The sequence below is a fragment of the Carassius carassius genome, chromosome 18 (genome assembly GCF_963082965.1).
Source record: "Carassius carassius chromosome 18, fCarCar2.1, whole genome shotgun sequence".
Lineage (NCBI taxonomy): Eukaryota > Metazoa > Chordata > Actinopteri > Cypriniformes > Cyprinidae > Carassius > Carassius carassius.
In genome coordinates, this window is record NC_081772.1 from 28,353,707 (window position 1) to 28,366,735 (window position 13,029).

Here is a 13,029-nt window from a genome sequence, read left to right on the forward strand (position 1 = left end):
ATGTGAGGATTTCTGTTGAAATGACTCGATTTCTCCTTGTGAGAATTAGAAAGTTTTTATATATATTAATTTTTTAGAAACTTCTAAGATATTTAAGAAGTCATGGTCCAATGATTAAAGAACAAGGGCTAAAACATGTATGTACAGTAATGTCCAAAAATATAAGTGTTCAAAGAGTTTTCAGAGATGAGTTATTGGGGAAGAGATGAGAGTAAGAAAGAGATACATTTTAGCAGAAGACATCTTCCAAAACCAACCTCTATAAATTTGACATCTTATTTGCAATTTTCCAATTTCCTACGTTCCTATCAGAAGAGAAGACACACCGGCAGCCGACTCTCTGCGGACAACTTCCAAACGCAAATTGAGGAATAAACCACTCATCTATATTTAAGAGACTCTCCAGACTTACACACTTCATATCAAAAAGTAATAAAAACTTCTTTAAATCCAGGGCCGGACAGAATAATGGAAACATTATGTGAAAAAAGGAACTTAACATAATGAGATTCAAAGGTGAATCATTTTAGATAAGCAGAAAGGGTCAGCATTAAAGACTGCACTTCCACTCCCATCTGCTCTGTTTCCAAGGACAATTGAACTGATTTTGTTTTACTACATACAAACAAATGCAATTTTTTATAATTACTTAATATGTGGTATTTGCAAAAAAAAAAAAAAATTAGATTTTATAAGAATGAGGAACGTGACTGGAACAGCTCTGCAGAATGACTGATAGAAACAGGGGCTTGTCATTTGCATGTTGTAAGGGATTAAAGTAATTCTGTTTTATTCTACATCAGTTTGTGCTGACTGGGTTATTTTCGATGATTTGAAAACTACACGGTTAGAATATTATCCAGAGCCCTGGTCCAGCTTTGCCATCACAGGAATAAATTACATTCTGAAATAATTTCAAACAGAAAACAGCTATTACAATAATGTTCTACAATACTGTAAAGGAAAGAGTGGTGCTTGTGCATGACATGACGAAAGCATTGCTGTGCGATTACTAAGGTTCAGGTCTCTGGATATGGCCAAGCTCTTCAGTGTCTGAAATCTAGGGTGTTTCGCCCATGTAACAAAATTTCAACTTGCTTGAAAGAATAACTGAACTAATCTCTCTACAAATGCATGGTTGAAAGTGTGATTAAGATCCGCTGCGCCAGTTCTACAGGGGTGACTGAGGCAATAAATAAAGCAGCATAATGCAGAGCTAAAACAGCACTGAGAAGCTAAAGGTAGACCATTTCTTTAAAAGAATACAATAACAGATTTACCATTAAAAAGTTTGGGGTCCTTAAGATTTCTTTTAATGTGTTTGCATGACGTCTCATCTGCTCACCAAGGCTGCATTTATTTGATCAAAAAGACAGTAAAAACAGTAATATTGTACAATATTATTACAATTGAAAATAGCTGTTTTCTGTGTGAAGCTGGTTTCTTTGTTCAAATGTAATTTATTCCTGTGATCAAAGCTGAATTTTCAGAATCATTAATCGTGTTTTCAGTGTCACATGATCTTCAGAAATCATTCTAATATGCTGATTTGCTGCTCGAGACACATTTCTGATTATTATCAGTGTTGAAAACAGTTGTGCTGCAGTTGTGCTGCAGTTGTGCTGCGGAAACCATGATAAATCAAGGATTCCTTGATGGATAGAAAATTTTAAAAAGACAGCATTTATTTGAAACTGAATATTTGCAACATTATAAAAGTATTTACAGTCCCATTTGATAAATTTAATGTGTCCTTGCTGAAGAAAATACTTCATTTCTTTTTTACCAACCCCAAACTTTGAATGGCAGTTTCTAATAACCACATAAAAAAAAGAGAGAAAAAAATATCCACTGAACTGGTCTTTATTTCTAATTTTGTTAACAAGATTACTGACGAACAAAGAAACATGTAAATTCTCATGAACGAAGACTATTTTCTTGAACTGAAATTGTTGCATTTTTAGTTTAATTTTTAGTTTGCAGTTTTAGGAGAGTGATGGGGTGCTGCGCCAGATGACCTGGCCTCCACAGTCACCGGACCTGAACCTAATCGAGATGGTTTAGGGGTGAGCTGGACCGCAGACAGAAGGCAAAAGGGCCAACAAGTGCTAAGCATCTCTCGGAGAACTCCCTCAAGACTGTTGGAAGACCATTTCAGGTGAAATATATATATATATATATATATATTCTTGATGCATAAAAGTACATTTAAATGAGCAATAAAGTAAAAAAAAACAGTACAAGCATGTTTCAGATGTCATAATATCTGTTGATAGCTCTGCAGAACCCAGCAAACACATCTGTCATGAACAACTACAGTTCTGACACTGCAAAGAGCATCTAATAGCGAAAGCACTTCACTGCAAACCATATACTGACATCTGACTGACTGTCCACAGATGATCTCCCTGACCTTCTTCAATAAATCCTATCTTAGGTATAGCAGAACCGAAAGCCTCATAGAAACATCAAAATGTCTGACAAGTTAGTCCGCTGCATCCTCCACAACCTAGTTCTCAGACACAGCCAGCAAGATGAGGAACTGTGTTGTGCAATTTACATTTAGCACCAATTTCTTGGCCGTGTTTGCACTGTTGCTTCATTTGCTAATTTAATTCAATGAACCAGGAGCTAAAACAACAGCAGGATCAATCTATCCTGTTGAGTTATATGAAAAATAAAAAAACAGGAAAACCAACTTTCATTTTTTCTATATCCCAGAGGCCACAAATCATCACTACAGGAGGAGAATGTAAGAACCGGTAGGAAACCTTGAGCCTACATCACAAAGACAACACAAAGAGCTAGAGTATTTTAAAATAAGTGCTTTTCATCCGGTACTGCTGGGAGCTTCCAAAGCCTCATGTTGCATGGCCCAAGACTGCCAAATGAAGCAGAACACAAGTGCCCCCATCATACAAATGGACCGCTTGGGGCCCACGGGAGCCTTGGAGCATTTTGCGTGTGCTGACTTCTTATGCATTGAGCACACTTGCCAGTACTATTTTCAGACATCTGTGCCTCCCAAATCAGTTTTTCCTCAATTTCTCCTTCTAAAGCCCATGACTTAACAGAGCAGAAAGAGGGGTGTTCAGTGTCGTGTAGTGTGTTTAAAGGCAAAGACCTTGTGTTTGAACAACAGAATGGAAAGCATCCCTGAGCTTTACAAGATTAGATGCCAGATGACAAATCCTGGCCAAAGCTGGTGCTATGTGTCTGCCTCACTACCTGTCTGATAAGATGCACATGGAGAAAAATACCAATTAAAGGAGGTAGAAGTGTTGGAAGACTCTAGTCCAGCCCAAAATATCAAGGGGTGTTGAGGTGCTCAGTAGCCAGTACAGTAGATCTCAATAAGCACAGTACAGTATACTATGCATTAGCTTGTTTAGTATGTCAGTAAAATAATCAGTTTTTATGACATTAACAAGTCAACACTATACTTCAGTGTGTTATTGCGGTTTTATTAATGTGAGCTTAATTCATCCCTAAATGTCAAAAAGCAAACTGTGGTTGGTTGTGTTATATGTCACTGAGATAATTTCTTCCTACGTAGGCAGTTTTCAATGGAATAACCTACAAAATAGATTTTATGCTGTAAATCAAGTGTTTGGCTTAGGCATATTGCTGTAGTTGAGACCAGTTCATCAGACTGAGTCAGAGACTGTCCGAGACAGACACGTCAATACTGAGACCAGAAGTTTAACTCTAGAAAAAGACCGGAAGACCTGCTTAGAATAGTCTTAAAAACTAATAATTATTTTTATTCTTCAAATGGTCGGTTACGAAAGGTAGTTTGGTGTAATTTGGTTGGTCAAACTGGCCCTGAAGACAGAGTCTTAACAACATAGTGGCTGTGTTTATGGAACTGGCCCCAGAAGAGTCAAGACTGAGTCCAGAAGGTTGAGTCTTAATCAAGACCAAGACCAGAAGAGGGTCTAGTCCAAGTCATAACAGAGACCAGAAGAGAGTCTAGGCCACGAAAGGTCTAGGTTACGAAAGGTAGTTTGGTGTAATTTGGTTGGTCAAACTGGCCCTGAAGACAGAGTCTTAACAACATAGTGGCTGTGTTTATGGAACTGGCCCCAGAAGAGTCAAGAGTGAGTCCAGAAGAAGGTTGAGTCTTAATCAAGACCAAGACCAGAAGAGGGTCTAGTCCAAGTCATAACAGAGACCAGAAGAGAGTCTAGGCCAAGTCAAGATAAAGAGCAGAAAAGGGTATAGTCCAAGTCAAGAAAGAGACCAGAATAGAGTCTAGTCCAAGTCAAGACAGAGAGCAGAAGAGGGTCTAGTCCAAGTCAAGATAGAGACCAGAAGAGGGTCAAATCCAAATCAAGATAGAGATCAGAAGAGGGTCTAGTCCAAGTCAAGATAGAGACCAGAAGAGGTTCTAGTCCAATTGATGATAGAGACCAGAAGAGGGTCAAATCCAAATCAAGATAGAGACCAGAAGAGAGTCTAGTCCAAGTCAATATACAGTCGTGGCCAAAAGTTTTGGGAATTACATAAATATTGGAAATTGGAAAAGTTGCTGCTTAAGTTTTTATAATAGCAATTTGCATATACTCCAGAATGTTATGAAGATTGATCAGATGAATTGCATAGTCCTTCTTTGCCATGAAAATTAACTTAATCCCAAAAAAACCTTTCCACTGCATTTCATTGCTGTCATTAAAGGACCTGCTGAGATCATTTCAGTAATCGTCTTGTTAACTCAGGTGAGAATGTTGACGAGCACAAGGTTGGAGATCATTATGTCAGGCTGATTGGGTTAGAATGGCAGACTTGACATGTTAAAAGGAAGGTGATGCTTGAAATCATTGTTCTTCCATTGTTAACCATGGTGACCTGCAAAGAAACGCGTGCAGCCATCATTGCTTTGCATAAAAATGGCTTCACAGGCAAGGATATTGTGGCTACTAAGATTGCACCTAAATCAACAATTTATAGGATCATCAAGAACTTCAAGGAAAGAGGTTAAATTCTTGTAAAGAAGGCTTCAGGGCGTCCAAGAAAGTCCAGCAAGCGCCAGGATCGTCTCCTAAAGAGGATTCAGCTGTGGGATCGGAGTGCCACCAGTGCAGAGCTTGCTCAGGAATGGCAGCAGGCAGGTGTGAGCGCATCTGCACGCACAGTGAGGCGAAGACTTTTGGAAGATGGCCTGGTGTCAAGAAGGGCAGCAAAGAAGCCACTTCTCTCCAAAAAAAACATCAGGGACAGATTGATCTTCTGCAGAAAGTATAGTGAATGGACTGCTGAGGACTGGGGCAAAGTCATATTCTCCGATGAAGCCCCTTTCCGATTGTTTGGGGCATCTGGAAAAAGGCTTGTCCTGAGAAGAAAAGGTGAGTGCTACCATCAGTCCTGTGTCATGCCAACAGTAAAGCATCCTGACACCATTCATGTGTAGGGTTGCTTCTCATCCAAGGGAGTGGGCTCACTCACAATTCTGCCCAAAAACACAGCCATGAATAAAGAATGGTACCAAAACACCCTCCAACAGCAACTTCTTCCAACAATCCAACAACAGTTTGGTCAAGAACAATGCATTTTCCAGCACGATGGAGCACCGTGCCATAAGGCAAAAGTGATAACTAAGTGGCTCGGGAACCAGAATGTTGAAATTTTGGGTCCATGGCCTGGAAACTCCCCAAATCTTAATCCCATTGAGAACTTGTGGTCAATCCTCAAGAGGCGGATGAACAAACAAAAACCCACTAATTCTGACAAACTCCAAGAAGTGATTATGAAAGAATGGGTTGCTATCAGTCAGGATTTGGCCCAGAAGTTGATTGAGAGCATGCCCAGTCGAATTGCAGAGGTCCTGAAAAAGAAGGGCCAACACTGCAAATACTTACTCTTTGCATAAATGTCATGTAATTGTCGATAAAAGCCTTTGAAACGTATGAAGTGCTTGTAATTATATTTCAGTACATCACAGAAACAACTGAAACAAAGATCTAAAAGCAGTTTAGCAGCAAACTTTTTGAAAACTAATATTTATGTAATTCTCAAAACTTTTGGCCATGACTGTAGAGACCAGAAGAGGGTCAAATCCAAATCAAGATAGAGACCAGAAGAGGGTCTAGTCCAAGTCAAGATAGAGACTAGAAGAGGTTCTAGTCCAAGTCAAGATAGAGACCAGAAGAGGTTCTAGTCCAATTGAAGATAGAGACCAGAAGAGGGTCAAATCCAAATCAAGATAGAGACCAGAAGAGAGTCTAGTCCAAGTCAAGATAGACACCAGAAGAGGGTCTAGTCCAATTGAAGATAGAGACCAGAAGAGGGTCAAATCCAAATCAAGATAGAGACCAGAAGAGAGTCTAGTCCAAATCAAGATAGAGACCAGAAGAGAGTCTAGTCCAAGTCAAGATAGACACCAGAAGAGGGTCTAGTCCAAGTCAAGATAGAGACCAGTCTTAGCCCAATAGCCCAATATCAGCAATTAAAGAAGCAAAAACTTATTCTAGACTGTGTTAAACACAGTCTTGAATGTGTAATGCATGTGTTCTCTAGGGTAACACCAAGGTTTAACAAATAAATAAAATTAACCATCATGACACCACTAGTGTGTATCAAGCCCCTTTCACATTGCACGTTGGACCCAGAAAATTGCCGGAACATTGCAGGGATTGATTCCGGGATCGATCCCAGGTTGGGGACCTATTAACATTGCCAGGTTCAGTCCCGGAACGAACTCCATGTTAACAAAAGCCAGAACTAATGTCGTAAATGGTCTGTCATAGTGATGTTGTTATCGTGCAACTCTTTTATCAGGTGTTCAGAAGGTAGATCAACATTCACGACAAAATCAATATGTGCAAACTGTAATGAAGCAGAGATCAGTTAGTTCCTCACTTTCCACGCTAAAGCTGAGATCATTCGTCAGCTTAAGTGATAGTAATTGTGCCTAGTGTTTTCGACTCTTTTCGGGACCTTTATGGGTAGTGTGTGAATGCACACACATTCCGGGTAATCACTGGCACTGTGAAAGGGGCAAAATCTAGTGACCCGGGAACAATTGCCAGGACACGTTACCTGTGTAATTTTCAGAATCGTAGTGTGAAAGGGGCTTTAGTGCTTTAGTCCACAATCAGCACTACCTGCAGAGCTTAATTCATCTGGAATTTTACCATTTCCAACAGTGATCCAGTGCAACTGTAATTGCTTGTACCGAGCCAGAAAATCCATCAAATTCATTAGCAAGTGCACAAATTGTTACTTGCGCTAACATGAATAAATGACTTCCAAAAGCTCTACAATGTAGCCAGCTATCCATGTAAACAGCTTTTGTTTATCCATGTAAACTGTGTTTTCTCTATTCTAATGTATTCTATTTACTCTACTGTTCAAGTTTAGAATCACAATGAAGTTGTCTTTGTAAGAAACCAACTCTTCAAGGCTGCATTGAACTGATTAAAATCAGCGACTGATTATAAATGGCTATTTCAAATAAATTCTGTTCTTCAATAAAAATCCTAATGCTGCACAACCAATCTCAACTGTGTTAATACTAAGCACTGCAGTATCAAGTGAGCATATTTTAATGTTTCCTTAAGGGTGAGATAATACAGGGTTTTCTTAAGAGACTATTGTAACGGCTGCTATACGTGATGCTTGGTAACCAGACCATGGAAGTCAATGAGGATCTGCAACTGTTTCATGCCAACATTTCTTCAAAATATCTTCTTTTATCTTTAAGAAAAGAACGAAACCCATACAGATTTAGAACAACTTAAAGGCAGGTAAACAATGTCAGAATTTTAATATTTTGGTTCAACCATCCCTTTAAGGCTGTAGAAGTGTTATTTTTTATTTTTTGAAATCCTCAGAAACACAGGAGTCATGAGGGCCACAGGTATGGGGGTGGCTTAAAAACATTACATTTTTATAGTCTTCCATACATTTCCACAGATCTGTTCGGTTTGTCCCATTCAGGAGGATTTTCGGGCCGTTAGAAATCAAGATCTTGACAGCCATTGACAAAATGACAGAGCCATCAGCCAATCCCAGCAGAGCGTAGGCATCGCTTCCTCCCAAGTAACAGCCATCACATTCACGCCAGTTACAGGACCTCAACGAGAATGCAGTGGGAGGAAAATGAGATGCTGCCTCCCACTGAAACTTCTGTTGAAAAATGACTGCCCTACACATTATGTGATCTCTTATTTTTATATTTGTCAATTATTTTCTCATTTGAATTTTCCTGAGGCACCACTGCTTCCTCGGAGAAACACCCCTACTCAGAAGGCAGCATAATTAAGTTGCTTAAGTTTCGGAACAGGCTTTGTGTCACATGATCGTGAAGCATTAAAATGCTGTCTAGGGAAGCAGCTCACTAAGTTTCAGAAAAGTGTCATAGAGACATTTAAAAGAAGTCAAAAGATGAGCGAGAACAAATGCTGCAATATCCCTAAAGAAAAAGAAAAGCGAGATACAACTATAATTTTGGCAACACTGATTCATGAGAAAGCAGTGGTCAGGTATTGCCTGCCAAGCCCAACAGGACAGACCTTCAACAGGCCAGAAAACAGCAGGGGGCTTCATGGGAAGTCTTGGCCAAGGAAAGAGTAAAGTGACAATCCTTTTTTTCATACCATATGCCACACAGGTCCAAGAGCACATGCTTATTTCTTCACATTAAAGAAACTGTTCTTTTTGAAAGCTCTGTCTTCCAACAAAATCTGTACATTTACAAGAACACTTACTGTAAGTGGTGTCTGATGTTGACAATCCCACCACCATAATACTACAGTGTTCAGAATGGCCAAAAAACATAGCTATGTACTCGCTATGATGATGTCTTTGCAGTTTCTGGTTTTAGTCAGGGTTTCCGGTGTTTTGACAAAAATGTCCTTTACATTTAATTAGTCTCATCATATTCATTCAGTTTAGACTATTTTACTCAGACTAAAACAGAATATAGTTTTTTGTTGTATTTTAATAAAGCAATAAGCCCCAAGAAGCTCTGGTTTACAGTGTAAATTATGTCAAAATTGAACACACCAAAATGTGAAATGTATAAACATATAAAGAGAACTCTTTAGTGAAATTATAAATGTCACTTTTGTTCAAGTTAAAAGGGCCTCTTCTAGTTTACTAATCATTCACAATACACTCAGAACGAGGACAGGCCACATTACTAACACTGAGAGCAAACTCAAGAATCTCCCGCATGCTGCTTGTCAATGAGAACTCCAGCTGTGCTCCACAAAACATATCTGCATTAGTCTCTAATATACTCATTTTAAATACAAATATAATAAATTCAGCTGGTGATATGTACATAGTACTTATGCAAGCGCAATAACTTAACTGAATATTAGTCTTCCGATACATCATTGGACAGGCTCAATTAAATAGCTTTATTTACCCACTGCTTGCCTGTGGCATCAATCATAAAAAAATGACAGATCAGAGTGTTCCTTTCAATATGGTAACCAAGCAAAACAAAGCTTTAGAAAGGACAAAATATGCACCTGACTTATGCGTTATATCCCACTTCTGAAGAAAAATAATTACAATTCAGCTGATTTTAAGATTATACAGTAGAAGATTATTATTGAATTCAAGCCTGCTGTGTCTAAAGGTGAATTTGTTTAATGTAACATTCGTGATTTAAATCTGAGAGCTGCATTTGTTCTTTCCAAAGCTGACAGTATCTGACACTAAGCCTTTCTTTTCATGACTCACAAATGATAGTCATAGAGGTTTGGAAAGATATGATGGATAATAAATGATGGCATGAATTTAAATATGGGTTGAAACACCTCGTGATAATTCAGCATGTGCTAATGCCAAAAGCAATTCTTAATTAAATAAAGAAAAAAACAGGAGTGTGTTTTTGTTATTGTTACTGAAAGGCACTTACGTTAAATTTAATGATGTCGTAGATGAGATACCGCGGGACGGGCTGGCCGTTCACTTTGTCAACAATCATCTCCTGCAAAAAAAAGATGATGACGATAAGAAATGCAGATTTACTGCTCATAAATCAAGCCTATTAAGATCAACATGATGTAACAAAGTAATAAAAATGTACATTTAAATTTAGCGTTAAAGCTCAAGCACAGTTACAAATGAAAGAATAGTAATGTTAAGTTAATACATGGGGTCCAAATGACCGAGACCAAACATGTCTTCTTTCAAAAACACAAAAAACATCTTACAGATCCAGCGCTAAGGATTTTTTTCGAGTGGCCCAGTCGGAACAGTAGTTCAGATTTTAAATTTTCCCGCCAACATTATCACTAGCCCTGCCAGTGGGCAAAAAAAAATATATAGTATTATAATAAATATTTTAGATGCCAGTTAAATTTTATAATTCTTGATTCCAATTTCGATACCACAGTAAAAGAGACAATGTATTTTTAGAACACTTTAAGAGCCCTATCATACACCCGGCGTAATGTGGCGCTAGGCATGATGCAAGTCCTTTTTGCTAGTTTCAGCCTGACGCAGTTATAATTTCACGTCCTGCGCCACGTTGTTTAAATAACAAATGCATTTGTGCCATTACTGGTCTGAAAAAGAGGAGTGTTCAGGCACATTGCTGGCGTGCTGCTATTTGGAAGGAAACTGACATAGACTGTGCCATTGACCAATTGTAACCAGGTCTAAAGTCTGACACAATATATATTTTTTGTTAATTAAAGAGCGCATTAGTAATATGCTCTACTAGGTGGCTGAACAACACACGTACACTCTTATTTTACACAGCAGCACACAAACATTTTTAAAAATGAAAAAATAAGGGATTCAAATGTTAAAGATTATTTCTGTGTACTTAAATATAAAATTAATTACGCGCATGAGCGGGATCCGTTTCCTTGCTAGAGAAGAGTTTAGTTTTTCTGCCGTGTAAATAGTGAATCTGCCATGGCACGAGTGCGACTGGCTTTTAAGGTGAAGGGGAGATGAGACTCTGGTTAGTTTATGGCATGTTATGCCCAAAACACCCAGTACTCATAAAGAGAATAGGGACGAACCTTTTAGACCATGCACTGGGCGCACCGACCATTTATCCCATCCTTAAACTAGCAAAAGTGGATTTGGACATGCCGTAAGTGCAATTGTGCCATGCGCTTTAGACCATGCACTTAGACTGTTAAAATAGGGCCCTAAGAGACAATTCATGGATGCAATATGATACACAGATTGCTTTCTCGACTGTTTACGATCATTGAAGACATACTCACCAAGATTGGCATTTTGACATAATTCTGTGTGCATTTTTTCATTCAAGGTAAAGAAGGTGCGAAAAAGAACTTAATTCCATGTTTGCTCATTGTCTGAGAGCAAGATCCTCTTTAACATTTAAAGAAAGATACATTAGCTCACAACATTGACTTATTTTTGACCATCTCATGTAAACCAAACCTGTGAGCCTCCACTAAGTGTAGCCTAACCTGATTAACAGGCTTTCAAACCATGCAATAACTCACTCCGTCCAGAAGAGTGTTGGAAAGATGGGTGCGAAGATCCTTCCGGAAAGGAAATTCCAGGTTGGCTATGTGAAAGACCGAATTGTCTCTGTCAATCATATGGACTTCGTCTTTTGCATCTATCAACATCATGTACCTGTAAAAACACAAAGAGATATTTAAAAAAATGTATTTTTTATATTGAAAACAGTCCTATATCTATATCGATATATCTGTATATCCGTATATATATATATATATATATATATATATATATATATATATATATATACACAGTACAGACCAAAAGTTTGGAAACATTACTATTTTTAATGTTTTTGAAAGAAGTTTCTTCTGCTCATCAAGCCTGCATTTATTTGATCAAAAATACAATAATATTGTATTGTATAAAAACAGTAATATTGTGATATATTATTACAATTTAAAATAATAGTTTTCTATTTGAATATACTTTAAAAAAATAATTTATTCCTGTGATGCAAAGCTGAATTTTCAGCATCATTACTCCAGCCTTCAGTGTCACATGTAACATCAGTCTATCACATGATCATTTAGAAATCATTCTAATATTCTGATTTATTATGAGTGTTGGAAACAGTTCTGCTGTCTCATATATTTGATCAATAAAAGGTTAAAAAGAACTGCATTTATTCAAAAAAGAAAAAAAAATTCTAATAATATATTTTCTAATAATATATTTTCTTTACTATCACTTTTTATCAATTTAACACATCCTTGCTGAATAAAAGTATTGATTTTATAAAAAAAAAAAGAAAAAAAAATTACTGACCCCAAATTACTGAGCAGTAGTGTATATTATTACAAAATATTTATATTTGAAAAACATAGCTTCTTTTTTTTTTTTTTTTACTTTTTATTCATCAAAGTATCCTAAAAAAGTATCACATGTTCTGAAAAAATATTAAGCAGCAGAACTGTTTCCAACTTTGATAATGAATCATCATATTAGAATAATTTCTAAAGGATCATGTGATAATGATCCTAAAAAAATTTTTGCATCACTGAAATAAATGATAATTTAAAGTATAATACATTTAAAAACAATTATTTTAAATTGTAATAATATATCACAATATTAAATTTTTTCTGTATTTTTGATCAAATAAATGCAGGCTTGATGAGCAGACGAAACTTCTTTCAAAAACATTAAAAATAGTAATGTTTCCAAACTTTTGGTCTGTACTGTGTATATATATATATATATATATATATATATATATATATATAGAATGCTGCATCAAACAAATTCATAAAAGTAGGGAAATGATGTAGACAATAAATCAACTCCATGGTGGATTCCAAGTGAACAAAGGTTTAGACATTCCAGTTCAGCCTATTGCAAGGGTTCCAACATAATCAATGACGTATATCAATGCGACAGAGGGAAGGGCATAAAAAAAATAAATGAAGAAGAACACAGCAAAAGTTTCACTGTGACAGACCAATATAATGATAAATAAATAAATATAAAATTATAAATAATTACATTTATAAATAATACATTGATATTGATGGTTCTAAACATGGCGGTCAAACTGTTGAGTTATGTTTCAAAGAGAATTAT

General features: G+C 37.0%; 1 protein-coding gene across 2 annotated transcripts in view; it reads right to left on the reverse strand.

Annotated features, from left to right (window-relative positions):
- LOC132092777 (mRNA-capping enzyme-like) overlaps nt 1-13,029 on the reverse strand; it is a 103,835-nt gene that overhangs the window by 54,963 nt on the left and 35,843 nt on the right. For both annotated transcript variants that reach the window (XM_059499165.1, XM_059499166.1), the window contains exons 9-10: nt 11,445-11,580; nt 9,872-9,943 (exon numbers count right to left, since the gene is read on the reverse strand). In XM_059499165.1, the coding sequence (XP_059355148.1) occupies nt 9,872-9,943; nt 11,445-11,580 (208 nt within the window). The remainder of the gene's footprint in view (nt 1-9,871; nt 9,944-11,444; nt 11,581-13,029) is intronic.